Here is a 19,496-nt window from a genome sequence, read left to right on the forward strand (position 1 = left end):
AGACATGTACACAAAAAAGGATTGCTTTGTCATGTAATATTTTTGATAAAAGGGGTATGGAGAAGAGAAAGTCTTCCTGAATTACCAGTTGTCTAGAAGAGATTACATCAATATCTGGAGTCCAGTTTGTTTTTTATTTAAAGTGAGTTCTGCACCCAGCGTGGAGCCCAACTTGGGGCCTGAACTTACAACTCTGAGATCAAGACCTAAGCTGAGATCAAGAGCTGGACACTTAACCGAATGAGCTACCCAGGCACCCCAATATCTGGAATCTTAAAGGATGGGCAGAACTTTGCTATGGATACTCTAAGAACAATCAAATAGAAAAAAATATTCAAGTTCAATCACAAAAGTGTTCCTTTACCTCTAAATAATATACTAATTTCGTAACGGGTTAAAAAAGAAAAAAGTAAGCCAGTATCAAGGAACTCCAGAGTGTTCCTGAGTGGCAAGCTGTAGCCTTGAATCCAATAATTTTATTCCTGTGAAATTTTATTTTTGTAAGAAAATAATCATGGGTATCCATAAAGATTTATAACACCACAACAGAAAATTGAAAGAAGCTCCAAGTTCCAACACAAGTAGAATGATTAAATGATTAAATAGATATTTCTGTGTTGTTGAGGTTTTTTTTAGAACTACACATTCAAAACACTGATCAGTCAGTAACTGAGGAAAAGCCCCTAGTTCTATGGTGTTTTCTTTTTGAAGCTATAAATTTGTTTACATAATAAGAATCTATATTTATTCTGATAGATCAGTGGTGGATTGCCAGTCATCTTTTCCTTTATTTCTCTCAGGTTTCTAGATCTGTCACAATGACCCCAAATAGTTACTTTTAAAATCATGAAATAACAAAGAGTTACACAAAATACGAAATTCAGATTCTTGCTTTATTTTATGCGTGTGTTTGTGAAAAAGCGTGTGTGTGTGTAAGCCTGGGTCTATACATGAAATTTCTTTGATCTGCATTCTTGTTATCGGGAACACTGGAGCATCTATTTGAAATCTCTTTCAAGACTTAGATAAACCTCCAGAACACGGCACGTGCCTATTTCCAAAGTAGAATACTGAGGACTCACATGGTCATCAGGACTCACCCTGGCCTCGGAACAGAGAGAGGCCAGGCTGCCCACTGTGGCAGCAACGGAAGGAGCATTAGTCCTTGCCACTGAGCACTTCCCAAGAACACTCAACATTAAGGCCTGCAACCAACCCAGAGATTAAATCTCAAATCAGGTGCCAGAAAATGAGAAAGCAGTGTGGCCAGATCAGAATCCAGGCCTCAGGGGCCCGGATAGTCACCTACAGACTGTGACACACCAGTCCCCACCACGCCTCCCACACTCTTGCCAACCCAGGAGGCCCATATGGAGCCTGACCCTGCGATTTGACAGGACAGAGTAAATGTGCATTCGTGAAATATGCAGACCGTGGATTGCACCTGTCCATGGGTCAACTATGCCTTCTAAAAGAGGGAGTTAGAGGCAACTGGGTGGTTCAGTGGGTTAAAGCCTCTGCCTTCAGCTCGGGTCATGATCCCAGGGTCCTGGGATCGAGCCCCATGTCGGGCTCCCTGCTCAGCGGGAGTCTGCTTCCTCCTCTCTCTCTGCCTGTCTCTCTGTCTACTTGTGATCTCTGTCTGTCAAATAAATAAATAAAATCTTTAAAAAATAAAAAATAAATAAATATAAGATGGAGATGCCCTCCTAAAAGCAGAAGGGATGGGTGCTGACCTTGTCGGAGAGGCTCTCAGCCTTCAGCTTCTGCTCCTTGAGGGCCTGCTGCAGAGCGAGGATCTCAGCCTTGTGCTCCTTCACGGCCAGCTCCACCACCTGGCGGGACTCGGTGATCCGCTGGTCGGCCCGCGCCCTGCCAGGAGAGCACAGGCCCATTTCAGAAGCCCCCCAGTCACCAGTCCAGAAGGAGGAAGTGAGCCCATCTCTGATCTCGATAAGCAACCGAACAGGTTACCGGCTGGAGAGAGGCCCAACCCAGATTCTCAGTTCCAAATTATGACTTACTTTCTGACTGCTTACAGAGGGAAGATTTGACCCACTTTAGACCTTGGGTAAAAATACTCTTAATAGTTAAAGTTCCTATGAGTACTCACTTGGAAAGGCTGAAGGGGAAAAGGCAATTTTCCAAAAACAACTGGACTGAATGGGATGTCGCTAGACTGTCAGAACCTCCCCTGGGAGCAGAAATGGAACGAGGTCCTCCGAGGAACCACAGGAAAACTCAATCAAAGAAACGTTTCCTCTCCTTAAAGTCTGAGCAATAAGTTATATGTTTGGGGTGCTCATTAGGAAACTGAAACTCGAATCTGATGAACGTATCTATAAATAAGGTTAGAAAATAGAAAAAACAAGAACTAAGCTAGAAGAATTGCTGCCATTCCCCATTTAAGTGTTGTGTTTTGGTCCTTCCATACCTGGGCTTATACAGTCTCCTGTACTGGCCCGCGCTCTCCTCCCCTACCTCCCCTACCTCCCCTCCCCTGCAAACCCAAATCTTACTCAGCCTTCAAGGATGAACTCAAAAGACCACATTCTCCCTAAAACCTTGCTCAACTTCTCCTCTTGCAAGGAAGCTCTCCTTGTTCTAGATCCAAAGCATAAACGTACTCCTCTCCTGGCACACCCCACTCTCTATTTGAGGTGGTAAATACCCGAATGCATAATTCATCTTCTCCATGAGACTTGCCTCTTGAGCAGAAGAATTAAGAATTATATTTTACTCATCTCGGTATCCCACGTAACACCAAAATAGAGGGGCGGGAGGGTGGGGGGAGAGAAGAAAAGCCAAGATCTTTCACAACTGTCCCTGAAAGTACACATGAAATGTCTTCCTAAGCACAGCCCATAATTATACCTTCCATGTGAAATGCGTATTTCTTGATGCTGAAGTCAGCTTCCGACCCTCAAATTGGTCTCTGAGGGATTCTAGAAACAGCACGGAGAGGAGCTGCACTTGAGGGCAGAAGGGATGGGGTCTGCGTGAAAGCGACTGGAATATACCATGAAGGCTCCGGGCAAAGAGGAACAGGAGGTCTTAAACCCGCAGGCCGTCACCTGGGCAAATACCGTGCGGGAGGATATCCAAAATATGAGTAGGTCTACGGTGTCTCTCGAAGTGGAAAGAGTCTCATCTTTTGCCTCCAATCTTTTCTAGTGTAAGTGACTTAGCACACATTAAACATCCAACACATTTGGCTGAGTCTACCGTACTGTGGTCAAGTCGATGTGGGAAATGCCAAAATGAGTCCGATGCTATCCAACTAAATGTTTTGTGAGAGACGTTTCCAGGCATAGTTCATCTCAGTTAAGGAGATCAGAGGATCCCAGGAAGGTCAGTCTCAGAGGAAGGTGATATGAGTGAGGTTAAGAGGGAAGGATACAATTCATTTGTGCACACATGAAGTCATGAGCTAACTCCTGCGTGCACAGTGGAAAATGAGACCTATTCTTTAAGACCATTTATTTCTATCTGCTGGTAAACTGTCATAATAGACCCATTTTGTTAGAACCAAACACTCTGCAGCTGTAAAGCTGTCATAACCAATCTTCCCGTCGGCCATGTCTGCAGTGTGAAAGGCACCCCCCAGGGGTAGGAAGTATGTGACCTGCACTATCATGGCCCCAGTAGGAAGAGGATTCTGACTCGAAATGAAAATGGGAAAGCAGAGGAAAGATCCTGCTTGAACTTATTATTTCCTACTACGAAAGAAAAAAGCTCAACTGTTCTTGTAGAGAAGTTGTTCTTAACCAAGGCTAATGCTGCCCCCTTGGGACATCAGACAATGTCTGGAGACATATTTGGTGCCACACTGTGAGGAAGGGGTTGTTACTGGTATCTGGTGGGTAAAAGCAGGGATGAGGCTCACATTTTTACGAGGCACACAACGGCCCTCACAATAAGGGATTATCTAGCCCAAACCATCAGTAGTGACGAGGTTAAGAAACCCTGGTCTAGACAGGTGACTAGCTTTACACAGGACCGGGTTTAGAATGGAGATGGTCTTGCTACATGGTCACAATGATAACAAACGCAAGATAAGAGTTTCTGCTAAGGAAGCACTGAGCTATTTGCCCTGCTGACTCCCAGGCCTCCACATGGGGTAAAAGGACACCAGCTTTCAACATAGAATCCAAGGGACACTGGCCATACTTCCAACTAGGATGACGACCCACCGTGGTTTGCCCAAGAGTCTCCCAGCTTTAGCACTGAAAGTCTTGTATGCTAGAAACTTCTCTCAGTCCTGGGCAAGCTGGGACTCTTGGTCACCCTGTTCCTAATGCTCAGGTGATCCCACAAATGACTTTCTACAAATAGGTAGTCCCACCTGCTTTGCTTTTCGGTGTCCAGCATCCTCTGTAACTCTCGAACCCGACACTCAAACTGGGACTTCTCGTCGCCAAGGACGCTCCTCCACGCCTCCCACTGCCGCTCTTTTTCCAGCAGCTCATCATTCAGAGCTTCCAGGTCCATGACCTGTTCTTCCAGCATCGTGCAAGTGGTCTTCAGAGCCTCCATCGTCTGCAAATCAGTACCACTGAGTTGTGCCTTGTATCAAATGAGGATTTCCTGGATGTTACTTTTGTTGGATCAGTGTCAGCAAAGTACAAGTTTCTAACTACAGTCTGAAACACAGTTTCTATAGACCCAGGGGACCAGACAGGATTGGATAAAGGGCCATTTCTGCCACCATCTTGAAGAAAGAACCCAAAGCAAGCCAAGGGGGAAGAGACTATGCTTAAAAGTAAAGGGACTCGCACTAGGTTCCCAGAACATTCTATTTTATTTTTACTTTTTTAAAAATCCAAATGAAGAGGACAACACACTTCTAAAAGCTACTTTTTCCAAACCCCCAAGCCCTCAAAACAGACATGGTGATGAAAAAGAGCCCATTTAATAGACAAGGCTCAGTCTCGGATCCCTTGGGAGAGGTATACCAGGTGCCCGCTCTAACAGGATCCAAGTGTGCCAGGGATCCCTGACACTGCTTACTGCCCTTACTTGCTTCTGGCTGGTGAGCTGCATCTCCCTCTCCGTGATCTCACGGCGAAGATGATCCACTTCGCTACGGAGCTGTGCTATCTCATCGTTGGCGCCGGAAGCCTCGTCGAGTTGTTTGGACAAGTAGAAATTTTGGTTGTTGAGCTCAGCATTGTCCTCGGTGAGCTGGTTTAGCTGTTCCTCCAGGTCTGTGATTACCTAAAGAGGAAAGGAACCCAGTTCTGCATCGAGCAAGTCCATTTGAAATGGGAACTGCTACTAGAGCCATTGATTTTAGAACCTACGTGACACTAGCAATGCACGTGCCACTTCCGTTGGCTCAGCCAACCCCGGCTGCCAAAGCCGAGCTCCCATGCCCGCCCACTTAGCACTACCACACATATGCTGTGGCGGAAAAAGAAAAGTCTCTGATTCTTTCTCACTCAGGAACCATCTGGAAGACATGGCAAAAGCAGATCAGTCAAAAGTGACTGTCATATGGAAGTGGCAACTTGAAATGAGATCAAGTTAATGGACGATAATATAATGTGGAAAATGCAAGCCAAGGACAGGCGTCTAAGAGAGTAGCATCGCAATCAGCTAATTAAACAGACGGCACCATCCACAGGACATTAGAACCGGAGATAGTCTTAGAAAGCAAAATGAAGTTCTTATCGAGGAGGACTGACTGAGAAGGACACTGAGAGTTATTTTAATACCTCGGCAATAAATTTAATTTCATGCAACAAAAGGGAAAAATTTAAAGGAAGCTCAGAATAATCCTGAAAACATTGTACCATGGCATCACTTTAATGGTTTTTATTATACAGTTAGCTATCAAAAAATGGGAAGGCATGTATATGAAATTGTCATTTTATTGAGAGATTTAATCTGGCTTTGCTAAATTATTTCCCTGCTCAATGGCAGAATGACTTTGATTTCAGTGCATTTAGCTTCCCTATTCTCTTTTCCAAGGTTCAGTATCAGACTTGCAGAGAGCTATTGTATGTAAGACTTTCGAAGTTTAAGGGCAATTTTCTAATAATAGTTGGAATGAGGCACACAGGCAGTAAATTAAATTTTATGTAACAAAAAGAAGTAAATTAAAAGGAAATGCCTTGAAGCCTACAGTTTATTAATTGTTTCCAATTTCCAAACCTAGAGTATACTTAGTTTAAGAAGTGTTGCCACTCTTTCCATGACTAATTCCCTATTTTAACCCCCTTTGATTATCAATTTTAAAAAAATCTTCCCAGGCACATAGAATTAAAGAGCATCAATTAAGGACACTTGTGCAATGTGGTTCAGAAAACAGAGCTTTTCATTTTGTTAACTGAGCTGATAAGCTTTTAATGTAGTTAAGTCGTCTAGGAATCTGTATTTTAATGTTAAAAGCCCTGTTAACTCCTAATGTATTGGTTTGAGGTACACCCTTGATTACAAGATGGGGAATGAAGGTTATCTGGTTGGGTCCTTGGCTAGGACTCCTTCTTTATCATGGAAAATGGGGGAGAAAAACTCTAAGTTTGTCATTCCTAGTGGGTAGCTATGGCTACCACTAAAGGGATCCTTGGATCACCCTTTGGGTGACATGGTTAAATCTCCTAAAAGCAGAAACAAGGAATAAACGATGCCCGATAGTTCAACTGGTCTCCATCTTATATGTAATAAAGCCATTCCTTAAGATCGTTTCCATGCTGGACTGTAAATGCCTCCATTTAACTATTATGCTTCCTTCTAATGTCCCTGCCTGTCCCCGACCAAAAAAAACAGAGGCAAGCTGGCCTTGGAGCCCTAAATCCTGAACTTTGCAGGGGGCTGGGGTCTTCATTTGTGGTATGGAGGTAAATACTGTATTTACTACCTCCTCTGTTTCTTTCTTTCTTTCTCTTTTTTTTTTTTAAATGTTTTGAATGTTCTTTCATACTGCTCTACCTTAATGTAGACTGTGGAATACAAGGATACAAGGGATAAAAAATTAATGACCAAGACAATGTTTCATTTTAAAAATTATCATGGTGCCTCTTGCAGAGCAAAGAGACTACAGAAAATCTGCTCACATAATATACATGTGGCCAAAACAATTTACTCGCCACTCGAAGATATACCTGAGCCTTTGGGTTCTCACTCCCATTTCTCTGATTTATGGGGGAAAAAAATTGCAATTTATTATTAGCCCATTTCTGCTAACTCTTCTCCCTTCAAAACAGATTATAATGTGCTAAGGAAGAAATGCTTGAAAAGCTCAATGATGTGCCAAGATCATGATTCTCACTTCATCTGCGATGGGCCCACTGGAGTGGGAGGCATCCTTCTAGACCCCTATTGTCATCCAGTTCTCAAGGGGTCTCACATCTCTGATTTCTACTTACAGTCTGTGGCTGTTGGTTCTATATTCTACCCTCTCTATTTTGCCTGTTTGTCAAGAGGAGGCTTACGTGTTTGTGTGAAGCACCCAAACACTCATTAAAGCATTTTAACTCATCCAGACTTCTTATATATTCCTTCTGCCCAAGCCATAATATGCTTAGCTTGTGATACTATTTTGAGGTGTTGGCGTTGGGGTATTAAGTATTAGCATTAGACACCCCCACACCCATCCACACACACACATTATTGGGTTTACAGATATTGAACTGACTTGGGACACAGGCAGAAAATTAATGGTCTCCACAATTCAAAAAAAATTTTTTAAGTATTATGATAGGCAATCTGTGATGCTGAACCAGGGAATGTGCAAGGAGAATTCTTAGGTCTCCCATGTGTCCGTGGGTGTATCCTCACTACCTCAAGGGCAAAGGATATGTTCATTTTATTATGAGTTTGTTAACCTTCCAAGCCCAAGGATACAGGGTAAAGAAGAGAAACTGGAAGGCTGACTCCATCTTAGCAGTGAGAAGAGGAGGGAGACAGCTTCCTAATGCAGGGCCAAAAGAGCGCTCTTCTATGCTGCTTCTGCAGATAAGAGATGGTGATGCAGTTCTAAGAGGAAATAAGGATATCAAAACTGATCTACTGTCAGTGTCCAAAAAAGAGAGACAGAGAGAGAGGGAGATCTATTTGGGGCTATATGCTGCTTTTCAAGGAAACCTGACAGTTCTGAGCAAGAACTCCACCTCTCACACCTGACGGGAAGACCAGCAGAGAGAAAGTTACCAGGTAAATGTTCAGTAGCACTCTGGGGGGTAAAGGAATCAGCCAGATGTGGAGCATCAGGCTAAAAAGACACAGGGCTGAAGTCCTACCGGAATGTCTGGTTCCTTCTTGAAGGCAGCTATTTGCATATTATTTATTTTTAATCTTATAGCTGACAGATTGATTCATAATTAAAACTGTGTCATATGTTTGCCCACCAACTCCCCTCCAAAACAGACTTAGGTAGGGTTTTAGGTGCCAGATTGGATCAAATCCTTTTTTTACATCTCGTCAAAATATAGAAATGGTCTGAGCTGGAAAATCTTACTGCTCATGAGCTTTTTAAAAGCTGCTAACTGGGAGCTCCTATCGTTGAGTTATTACAGGAGTTCCCACCAGCGACAAAGATGACGTCTCCGGGCAGGGACAATCTCAGATTGAGCCAGTAAGAAAGAAACACCCATCAAGCCCTCAGAAGTGTCTTTAAGGGCCTTTGAAGTTGAAAAACTGTAACAGGGGTCTCTTTTGCTGCCAAATGCTGTCCTAAAGCAGTGGTTTTCAACTTTTTAAAGGGGCAGACCATTTCCTAAACAAAAGAATATGTCGTAAACCCAATATAATAAAATATTAATAGTAACCCATACTTTTTAGCACTTTCTATGGACCAGACCCTGTGTAATCACTTGGATGCTTCATCTAATTCTTGCAGGATGCCCATGATGTAGGCATTAGCACCAAACTTCTGATTCCGTGAATTAGTGTCTCCTAAGTTTTACTGTTTCTGAAATGTGAACATATATTGGAACAAAGCAGCTGTGTCTCTGCCCTCACCAAATCCCTATAGAGTAGTTATTAAATGAATTATGCATCTAATAATTGATGATATATTGGAATGGGGAATACACAATGTCAGGCCATTTTACAGGTGAACAGATGGAGGTGTGGATATTTAACATTACAGAGGTTACAAAGAGGCCAATTTCGAATCAGAACTCAATCTGACTCCAGAGTGCATGGCTGGAGCACAAGCAACCCAGCAGCTCTAGCTGAAGTATTGGGTGGGGGGTCACTGTTTTGGGTTTTCCCTTCCACTGGGAGAGGTCCCAAGTCTTCTCCACAGAATGCCAGAAGTAAGTAAAACAAGGATTAGAGGTCACCACTCCCCCCTCAAAAAAGCAAATGTGAGGGATCAAGAGAATATAAAAGTTACATAAGAAAGTAACTAAATTCTCTCACATACTGGCATATTCTATTAAAAAACAAACCTCTAATTTTTAAAATCTGGGGGAGGGAGGATTACCAAGAGGCAGATGGAAACATTTGAGAGTAACAGATATGTTCATTATTTTGATTGTCTTACTGGTTTCACAACTGTGTACACATTTCAAAACTCTTGAAGTTACGGTACTTCAAGTATAACCTCAATAAAGCTATAAAAATGTTTCTTAAAAAAGCTCTTATGAAAATGAGGCATTCTCTCTCTCTCTCTCTCTCTCTCTCTCTCTCACACACACACACACACACACACACACTCGGAATATTACTCAGCCATGTAGAAAGGATGAGATTGTGCCATTTGTGACAACATGGATTGACCTCGAGGGTATTATGCTAAGCGAAGTAAGTCAGACAGAGATAGACAAGTACCACATGATTTCACTTACATGTGGAATCTAAAAAACAAAACAAATGAACAAACGAACAAACCAATAGCAGAAGCAGACCCACAAATACAGAAAACTGATGGTTGCCAGAAAGGGGAGGGGGGTGGAGGGATGGGTAAAATAGGCAAAAGGGAATGGAAGATACAGACTTCCAGTTCTGGGATGATTAAGTCGCAGGGATGAGAAGTACAGCATAGGGAATATAGTCAATGGGATTATCACAGCATCGTACGGTGACAGATGGTAACTATACTTGTGGTGAGCCTAGCATAATACATAGAGTTGTTGAATCACTATGTTATACACCAAAAACTAATGTAATACTGTGTATCAACTATACTTCAATTAAAAAAAAAACTGTTATGCCAAAAGACTAAAAAAAGAGAAAACTCCAGATGAAGGATTAACGATGTACACATTTAAAACGTATCCAAGTTTATATTAAGAAAAAATAGTAATATAAAAAAAATCACGGTCATAAAATGAACTATGTTTTATTCAGTGATCATTTATGAGCATGTAAGTAATATAAGCAAATAACTTGTGCATTAAGAAAAAAAAAGAAATGGAGACAGTAAGATACTGAAAAAGTGGGGGCCCAAGAGTATAGAAACAGAACACATCAGCTTCTCAAGGAAGAGAGGCAGAATGGAGGAAACTGGGAGACACTTGTAAGGCGGGCCTACCACTGAGGCAGCCATTGGCACCGGGAAATACTGACCAAAAATCCATCTGCCGGGTACCTGCTAGAGTCAAACAGAGTCAAACCTACTAGCTGCCCCACTCTTGGGTATATCCTCACCAGAAACAGGTGCTTATGGCCACCAAAGGACTCATGCAATGATGCTTCCTGACAGCTGTGTTCCTTACGGCAGCAATTTGAATCCCACCAGCAGTAGAACTGATAAATAAACTCCAGTTCTATGTGTCTGGGGCAACACTACATCATAATTAATGAAAAGAAACAGATTCTTGACAGACTCCACCACATGGACAAACGCCACAGATAACTCAAGTCAAAAAAAGCTAAGTCCAAGAAAGCATACCCTCCATGATGCCATTTGTCTGAAGTTCAAGAACAGGCCAATCAGAGGTCAGAACTGTGGTCACCTTTGGGCAAAGGATGCTGATAAGAAGGGGACATGAAAATGTTCTGGATCTTGATCTATGTGGTGGCTACGCAGTTGTCTATATGGTGTAAGAACTTCATTGAACTGTACCCATAAGATTAGTGTACTTTATGCATTTTACAGTGTGGATTTTGTAACTAAACTAAGGGAGGAAATCATATACTCTTAAGACTTAATGTCCCGGGACGCCTGGGTGGCTCAGTTGGTTAAGCAGCTGCCTTCGGCTCAGGTCATGATCCCAGCGTCCCGGGATCGAGTCCCACATCGGGCTCCTTGCTCGGCGGGGAGCCTGCTTCTCCCTCTGCCTCTGCCTGCCATTCTGTCTGCCTGTGCTCGCTCTCTCCCCCTCTCTCTCTCTGATAAATAAATAAAATCTTTAAAAAAAAAAAAAAAAGACTTAATGTCCCATTTATAAGAGGTGAAGAGGAAAGAAAGAGTTCATTACAAGACAATAAAAGATTTATGTGGGGAGTATGGTGGGGTTGTTTCTGGAAATTCACAGATACAAATAACACAAATGGAGACAAGTTCACTGAGGACTAAGGAGGTAATAAAGCCATGAAAGTACCAAAGAAAGGAGGTGGAACCATGAATAGGATAACAACCTGTCTTCTGAAAGGGGGCCTATTTCAGTCCTTTGTTCTAATGGGAAACAGAGTGAGCTTCTGCTGACCCTACCCCATCATATAACCTGTGTATGATGCTTCTCCGTTCACAGAATTTAATTCTCTCCATGTAAATGACATCTCCCAAAGAGCCACAGAGTTTCATTTTGCCCAGTAGGAAATTAAAATTTCTAGGTCCACAGAACTTCTCCAGCAGCAGGCTGGAGAAGCCTTGCAAGGCAACCACTCCCAGCGTCTGCACAGTGTCTGGGACCAGCCTTGGAACCTTCTACACTGGGGCGGGGAGGGAGCTGCCTTGGGACTTTTGTTGCAGCTACTGAAGCCTATGCAATGAGAACCATTTCCACCTTTTCAACCATCCTTCCCCAAACATAAAGAATGGTTTAGAATTTTTTAAACTGGCAGGAACCCAAGAAACTGGCATTAGCTGGGGCTCAGGAACTCCAAATCAGTTTGACCCCATTACGTGCTTCAGGCTGAGAGTCTGTAAGAGTCAATTGATGTTATAAGAAATGCTCGCTCTTCCCTCTTGGTTTTTAGTCTCGTGTTATTTTAATCACCTTTAGATTTAATACTTACAGTACAGCTGTTACGAAGGGCATCAAATTTGCGTTGGATTTCATCTCTATGTGCCTAAAAGGTAAGGAGTCGATTAGAAATTTTTCATAGTGTAGGATACAATTCTACATGCTTGGGTTTTATAAAGAAAAGAGCAATTTACCTAGAAAGACAAGAAGGTTGTTGCAGCTGCCCAAACATCTGGTTTTCAAAGAACTAATTAATTAAGTCATGTCCAACATCAGAAATTAAAGTTACAGGAATATATGATGTTGTGTTGATAACACTTGACTACTTAGAGCACACATGCATACCCTGTACAAATATCTTAACATTCATATTAATGCCCAGGGGCTTTGTAAAAAAAAGAAGAAATTCAAGGAGTTAGTTTTTACTCTTGTTTCTTTGTTTATTCCCCATTCTTAACCTTTCCCTCTTCCTTCCAGTTCGCCCCTCCCTAGCCTACTCCTTGAGAGACACACACATGCATGCAGACAAACACACACACACACAGGACAAGAGCCAAGACAAACAGGGACTTTTTTGTTGTTAATCAAAAGCTGCTGAGATTCAGAAACCTGACATTGACCTTCAAGTAAGAAGAAGGCCTTCTCCAAAGCAAAGCTGCTCTGAAACAGCAGCATTTCAGAATGTTCAGCTGACATTCAAGGACTTTCTGAGTGCACCTGATAGGCCAGACCCTGTGGTGCCATATAGCATAGGTGGAATTACCATCATTCACTAGGGAATGAGAGAAAGTTAACAAGTACATAATTACAAACAGTGACAAATGCTATGAAAGAAACAAACAAGGTACAAGAGAAAAGGAAAAGAGGGATGGAAAAGACCTTATGGGTAATCAAGGAGGGCTTCTCTGAAGAGGTGACATACTGACACCCATAATATGATGAGGAGCCAGCCATACAAAGAACAGGAAAAGGCAGAGGGCAAATATCTTAAAGCAAGAAAGGGTTTCGTAATTCGATTAAAAAAAAAAAAAAAAAGAAAGGTCTGAATGGCTACAGCAGAGCTTTCAAACTTCATGCTACGACCCAAGGGCAAACATGACAAATGGTTTTTTTTTCTTTTTTGTTTTGTTTTGGTTTAGTCAATGAAATGGAATAAACACAATAGAACAGAAAACAGTGGGATGCAGATGTGCCCTGGATAGTGAAGTATTGTTATAGGAAACTTTTATTTCAAATACCATAATTCATCAGATTTAGGATGCTGTCAACTATAAGCCATGGCAATTTTATGTGACATTAAGTAAAAGGTGCTGTTGACTAAACTGTGACATTAAGTAAAACAAGGTGCTGTTAACCAAACTATGACATGTCCACATGTCTTTATGTCCACATGACTAAAGAGTCATATAACAGATATGACTGTAAGATGCATCCTGATTTTAAATACCTTAGAATCAACGAACTAGAGTATATAGATGCTCCCCTGTATTAGATTGTAAGGTAAACGTATTTTTGGTGGGTAGCGGTCAAACAATTTTCGGCTAAAGCACAGCAAAAGAAGGGAAAAGTCGCCCAAGATGATGGTAGAGAGGCAGGCAGGGACCAAGAATCTTAAACGCCCAGAATGGAGTTTGGGTTTCAAGCAAAATACCATTAATTGGAAGCCAAAGGAGATTCTCAGTAGAGTGAAATGATCTGATTGTCATTTTTTGAATGCTGTAAGAACTGATCAAAACAGGACTGAAGGTATAAAGGAGTAGGGAAACTACTGAGGAGGTTGTTGCTGTCATTCAAGGAGGAGATTATGGTGGCTTGGAGTAGGATGGTGGCAAAAGATGGAGAGAAGTGGATGGAAACACAGGTAATAAGACTTGCTACAGATATTGGAAAATGAAGGGAAAATGATGCCCTCGAAAACATTTGTGACTTGAGAGATAGGGTGGGTTGTGGCACCACAGCTTAGCTATGAAAGTCCAAAGAAGAATTTAATTTAAGGTATGGGAAAAAGTGATTCTTCTCTTTAAAAAAAAAAACAAAACAAACAAACAAAAAAACTAGTCTCTGTTGGGTCTATAAGACAACTAAAGTCAAAAATGTTAGAGCAGTGATGTATCCTCTAATATATCTATTTTGCCATAAATATTATAAATTTGTAACAGCAGATAGACACTGCAGAAAAAAAAAAAAAGACTACTGAGCTTGAAGACACAGCAACAGAAACTACCCAAAATGAAACACAGAAAGAAAGACTTAAAAAAATGAACAGTGTATCGATGTGCTGTGATACAACTTTGAACTGCCTAATATGCATGTAACTGGAGTCCCTGGAGGAGAATAGGGGTCAGACAGAAAAGACATTTGAAGAAATAATGGCCACCATAAACCCACCAATGCAAAAAGCTCAAGGAACCCCAGGCACAAGAAACACAAAATTAAGCTAAACCATATTATCAAACTGCTTAAAACCAGTAATAAGAGCAAAAGCTTAAAGCCCGTCAGAGAAAAAAAACAAGTTATATATAGAAAAACAAAGAGAAGACAGATTCCTCACCAGGGAATGAGTGGGGGAAGGGGGAGGGGAGGGGGCAAAGCAAGTTAGAAGACAGTAGAATAACATCTTTAAAGTGCTGAATGGAAAAAAACAACAATTGGGTACCTGGGTGGCTCAGCGGGTTAAAGCCTCTGCCTTCGGCTCGGGTTGTGATCCCAGGGTCCTGGGATCAAGCCCCATGTTGGGCTCTCTGCTCAGCAGGGAGCCTGCTTCCTCCTCTCTCTCTGCCTGCCTCTCTGCCTACCTGTGATCTCTGTCTGTCAAATAAATAAATAAAATCTTAAAAAAAAAAAACCAAACAATAACAAAACCCCAAAACCTGTCAACCTAAATTCTATACCCAGCAAAAATATCCTTCAAAAATGAAGGTGAAGTAAAAGACATTTTCAGATATACAAAAGCAGAAGGCATTTGTCACCCACACTGTAAGAAATGGTAAAGAAAGTCCTTCAGGCAGAAGGAAAGTGACAACCAGAAATATAAATCCACACAAAAGAATGAAGAGCACTGGGAAAATGGTTTAAAAAAAAAATTACAAAAACAGACTCACAGACTCATAAATAAAAAGTTATCATCAAGAATCAACTCCCCAGGGATGCCTGGGTGGCTCAGTGGGTTAAGCCGCTGCCTTCGGCTCAGGTCATCATTCCAGGGTCCTGGGATCAAGTCCCACATCGGGCTCTCTGCTCAGCAGGGGGCCTGCTTCCCTTCCTCTCTCTTTGCCTGCCTCTCTGCCTACTTGTGATTTCCCTCTGTCAAATAATAAATAAATAAAATCTTTAAAAAAAAAAAAAAAAAGAATCAACTCCCCACATCATCAGTCTGTATTTTTATGGATAACTCATCAGACTCTTATTTCCCCCCCACCAAATCAATCTGCTTTATGCTCAAGAATAATATGAGAGATTTATTGATTTAATGGGGCATGAATACCATTTATCCAAAGTAGGAACATCGCTCTACTACTGAAATCAAATGGCAATCCTCTTTGAAGGTAAAATGCAATGGAGTACCATCATTTTGGCTTTTGACTTATTACTGACTACATTTTGTCAAAATGTAGACAAAATGTAAAACGGATCCTGTTATGACTGCTGGAAATTCTATAAGCATTTAACAATTACTGAACTCATTTGAGCAAGAAAATGCCAAGAAACATGTTTTATGTTTCTTTGAAATACATTGTGAAACAAGGGCACAAAAAAGCTAAAGTTTACACAATAGTGTGTATAAAGATAGTAAAATGCGTAAGATCGTCTTTAGATACTCTCAATGAAATATCTGAGTGTTCACTAGGTATCAGGTGCTACAGAGAATAAATATTTACACTCTTCAAAGGACCCTGAAGAGCTTTTGTTTATGTGCATTACATTTATCTATATTTACCACTTTAGAAATTAAAATGGACACTTTTTTCCCAAATATTTACTCTTTATTTCTTTTAAAACAACACTGCTTTGCACCATCAGTGCAAAGGCTAACACAATGAAAAAATGCCAAATGACATATTAGTATTATTATGAAAATAATCTGAATTTGGGGAACCCTCCAGGGAGCCACCAATCTCAATTTGAGAACCGCTGACCTTAGGGTTGGGAGGCAGGGAGAATGCACAAGCTGCATCCTGAACACTGGAAAGGCACTGTTTTTTGAGGAGTACTTATGTCTTCATTAATGTTAAAGAGAGTTACAAGAGGAAGAAAGAAAGGAGGATTATAATGCAGTCTTGATGAGAGAGAAGTACCTGCAGAACCAGAGAAAGGAAACTAATGTTTAGACGTCTGACCATCTTCTGGGATTAATGATCAGGGTTCTAGGACACTCGGGCTTCCACACATCCACCCCTTTCCCTGTGAATACGGGTACCAAGCAAGACTGTCACCTCCTATGCCTTAATTTTAGATCTTGCTCATCGTGCCAATGGCTTGCTTAATTAAATACAGACATTGATAGTTATGTAAAACAAATCAGAGTATGCATGACTCATGATTTTAACAAATCAGAGGACAACATTGTGAACCCATGGCCATACCATGCTGGGAGGGTTCCTTTCATTGGTGTCTCTAGCTTTAGACTCTTGGTTACTCAGCATTAATCATTTAACCAAATCAGTAAAAGAACATGACGGCAGGGACCCAGACATGAAGAGAGTGTCCTGGGGCCATGCTGGTATACACAGAGCCTACTACGCCCAGGGCCTCTACCCTATGACCCCGATCCAGAGTGATGTATCATATCACACATCTGTCTGCTTTACAGTGTGCAGAATCGATTCTCTTCCTTAGATAAAGGGATGGAGTCTTAAAATCCTTTCTTCCACCAAGAGGCAATGAAGCACTGTAAAGGCCTGGCGTTTTGTTTCAATACGACTCTCCTGTTGGCCTCCACCTTGATGCATTCTCAGCTTTTGATGGCCAGTGACTCTCTAGGCAAATACAACGGACAGGAGTGGGTAGCAAGAAAACATCAAGGAGATCACAAGCGGCTTCCCAGAGGGCCCGGGCACCCTTCTTCAATGGAGACCATTGACTGAACTGTGCTTCATCTAATTGCTCCAGGGGCAGAGGCCAGGGTAAGTGCTCCCTCCCCTGGCTAAGTGATGGCAGCCTTTTAAAATTCAGCAGTAATAGCCCATTTGATTATTCATTCCTTTTAAATGATAAAATCAGCCTGTTAAGAAATTCACAAACCTCCTTGATCATTTTAGATCCAACTGATTTAATATGGCGGATGTTTCTGTGGGGCCTGAACAATGAGACAGAGTCAGGGTACCGCACCTGTGGCCATGTCCTCTTCCTCTCGGCAAAATAAAGTCTCCAGCACAAATTCAACAAAGCCATCCAGCCGCATGCAGTCCATAACCAGGTTTATAAAACAGAACCAAAGGGAGGGGAGAGGAAAACCCACAGCCTCAAAACTGGACTGAGGCAAGTTGATATGGGATTTGGATTCTTGCATGACAAGTTACAAAACTGCAGTGAGACTTTTTTTTCCTGCCCTCCCTTGAAAAAGCCCTATTTTCCCAGGCATCTTCATCTGCAAGAGTGGTAGGGCTCTAGTTTCTAGACTCAGGGAGGTTTGTTTCTTTATTTTTTCATAAGAAGATGCTCTGAGGCAGTGATCTCATCGGACTAAATTAAGTCGTGACTTGCTGCTGTGAAGGCTTCCAGCAGCCATTAGACACAGCACATTCCAACCAGAAGCAAGACAGGATTTAAAGACTAATTTCCCCACAGATAAACAGCAGTGACACATACTCTATTTTATATCCTCCTCCTCCTGAATGGGCAGGATAAGATGCATGCCGACCGCCCTCCCTCCCAACTCCAACAGAGCAGTGAGATAAATGTGTCCTTCTCTTCTGCTCGGAAGTAAAAGGATTTGAGGGATTACAGGCCAACCCCCAGGGGAAAAAAGGCTAAAGACACAGCACTAGGCACATGGCAAGGACTCATAAGTATGGATAAGATTAGTGATGTCTCCTTCTTCTTTCAGAGCGTGGCTGGTTTGAACAGGGGAAGAAGATATTAACATACAGTGCATTCAGTTTAATAGTAGCTCGATTTTAGATGCCTCCTTAAGCAGCTAAGAAATGTTATCTGGCTGTCCCTCTCCCCATCCACCCAATTCCAGAAAGCACATACGCCTTCTTGGCATGTATTCTTTTATATTCATTTCATTCCTACCTCCATATTTTTCTTCTCTAGACTTATTTTCTCTTGGCCTTTTCCTTCTTATTTTATCTTGTTATACTGTTTTGTTTCGAAATGGATTCAGAACAGTTTGGAAAGATACAAGGCAGAGGATAAATAAAGAGATATCGTGACTGATTCTTTTCCAAACCATGTATTGGGGGCTCATGGCATAGCACACAGTGAGTGTTCTCACTGAGGAATTAAGGTTGCGATCAATAACAGACCTTGGCATAAGTCCTGGAAAATCAGAGATGCACTTACGCCTTCGGAATTACCCTGTATCCCAGAATCCTGGAAGCCTCTGTGTTCTAGACTAGTCCATAAAGACCCTGGCACTGAGATCATGCTCCCAGTCGGTTCAGATAATGCGCTTCCCGAAACCAAGACTGGGAGGTAACTTCTAAGAATAAGACCATTTTTAAAACATACATACATATGCATTACTTTTGAACAGGATAAATCATAAGCAACGACTGTTCATGGCCATCTGTAGAAGTAACCCCACTCTACATGCTTAGAGATGTTCACTGATGGAAATGAGGACCGTATCCAAGATGAATCAGAGTGAGTAAGGTCTCCACCTAGGTACCTGATTTTAGAAAACACAAAACCCAATCAGCTGCATTGTGCCCTGCTCACAGAAGAGGGTACCCTGACCAGCAGGCATGACTGTGCCTATCCACTTGGCAAGTACACTGTGTTACTATTAGCAATGGATCTGCTTGGCTGCTACTAGCCATTAAACTCATTCGGTTTTCTGTGCCAAGTCCAGGTCCACCACGCAGCCTTCTAAGAGAAATGAGGTTTTTAAGGAGACTTCTCTGAAGGACAAAAAAAATGGGAAGATGAGCCAGCCATAGCATCCCAGTCAACTTGGTGGTTGTATTTTCCACTGTGAGTTGTTAAGTTGTCATTTTATATGTAAGACTGTCAGTTTTGTTAGCCTGGGTCAGTCCCCATGAGAGGAATCAACCATGGGAAACTGACAAAGTCATATTTTTAGACTTCCAGAAAGAACCAAGTCTAAATCCATACCCTCACATACCCACCAAGTTCTACTTCTTTAAACTATGGTTTCAGAAAGAGCAAAGAAGCCAGGTCCTTCTTAGAGAAAAGAATCTCTCATTCAGAACAATCTTTTCCATCCAGAACATACTAGATGCATACATA

The 19,496-nt window shown here is 41.8% G+C and overlaps 1 protein-coding gene across 10 annotated transcripts in view; it reads right to left on the reverse strand.

Annotated features, from left to right (window-relative positions):
* CIT (citron rho-interacting serine/threonine kinase) overlaps nucleotides 1–19,496 on the reverse strand; it is a 167,727-nt gene that overhangs the window by 38,547 nt on the left and 109,684 nt on the right. For 6 of the 10 annotated variants that reach the window (XM_045073762.1, XM_045073767.1, XM_045073766.1 and 3 more), the window contains 4 exons: nucleotides 12,133–12,186; nucleotides 5,020–5,217; nucleotides 4,346–4,566; nucleotides 1,737–1,872 (listed from right to left, as the gene is read on the reverse strand). In XM_045073762.1, coding sequence (XP_044929697.1) covers nucleotides 1,737–1,872; nucleotides 4,346–4,566; nucleotides 5,020–5,217; nucleotides 12,133–12,186 — 609 coding nt within the window. The remainder of the gene's footprint in view (nucleotides 1–1,736; nucleotides 1,873–4,345; nucleotides 4,567–5,019; nucleotides 5,218–12,132; nucleotides 12,187–19,496) is intronic. The other 4 variants (XM_013056602.2, XM_013056608.2, XM_013056605.2 and 1 more) reach the window with 1 other exon arrangement.

This window comes from Mustela putorius, unplaced genomic scaffold, assembly GCF_011764305.1.
Source record: "Mustela putorius furo isolate JIRA1106 unplaced genomic scaffold, ASM1176430v1.1 tig00537248_pilon_pilon_pilon, whole genome shotgun sequence".
Taxonomy (NCBI): Eukaryota; Metazoa; Chordata; class Mammalia; order Carnivora; family Mustelidae; genus Mustela; species Mustela putorius.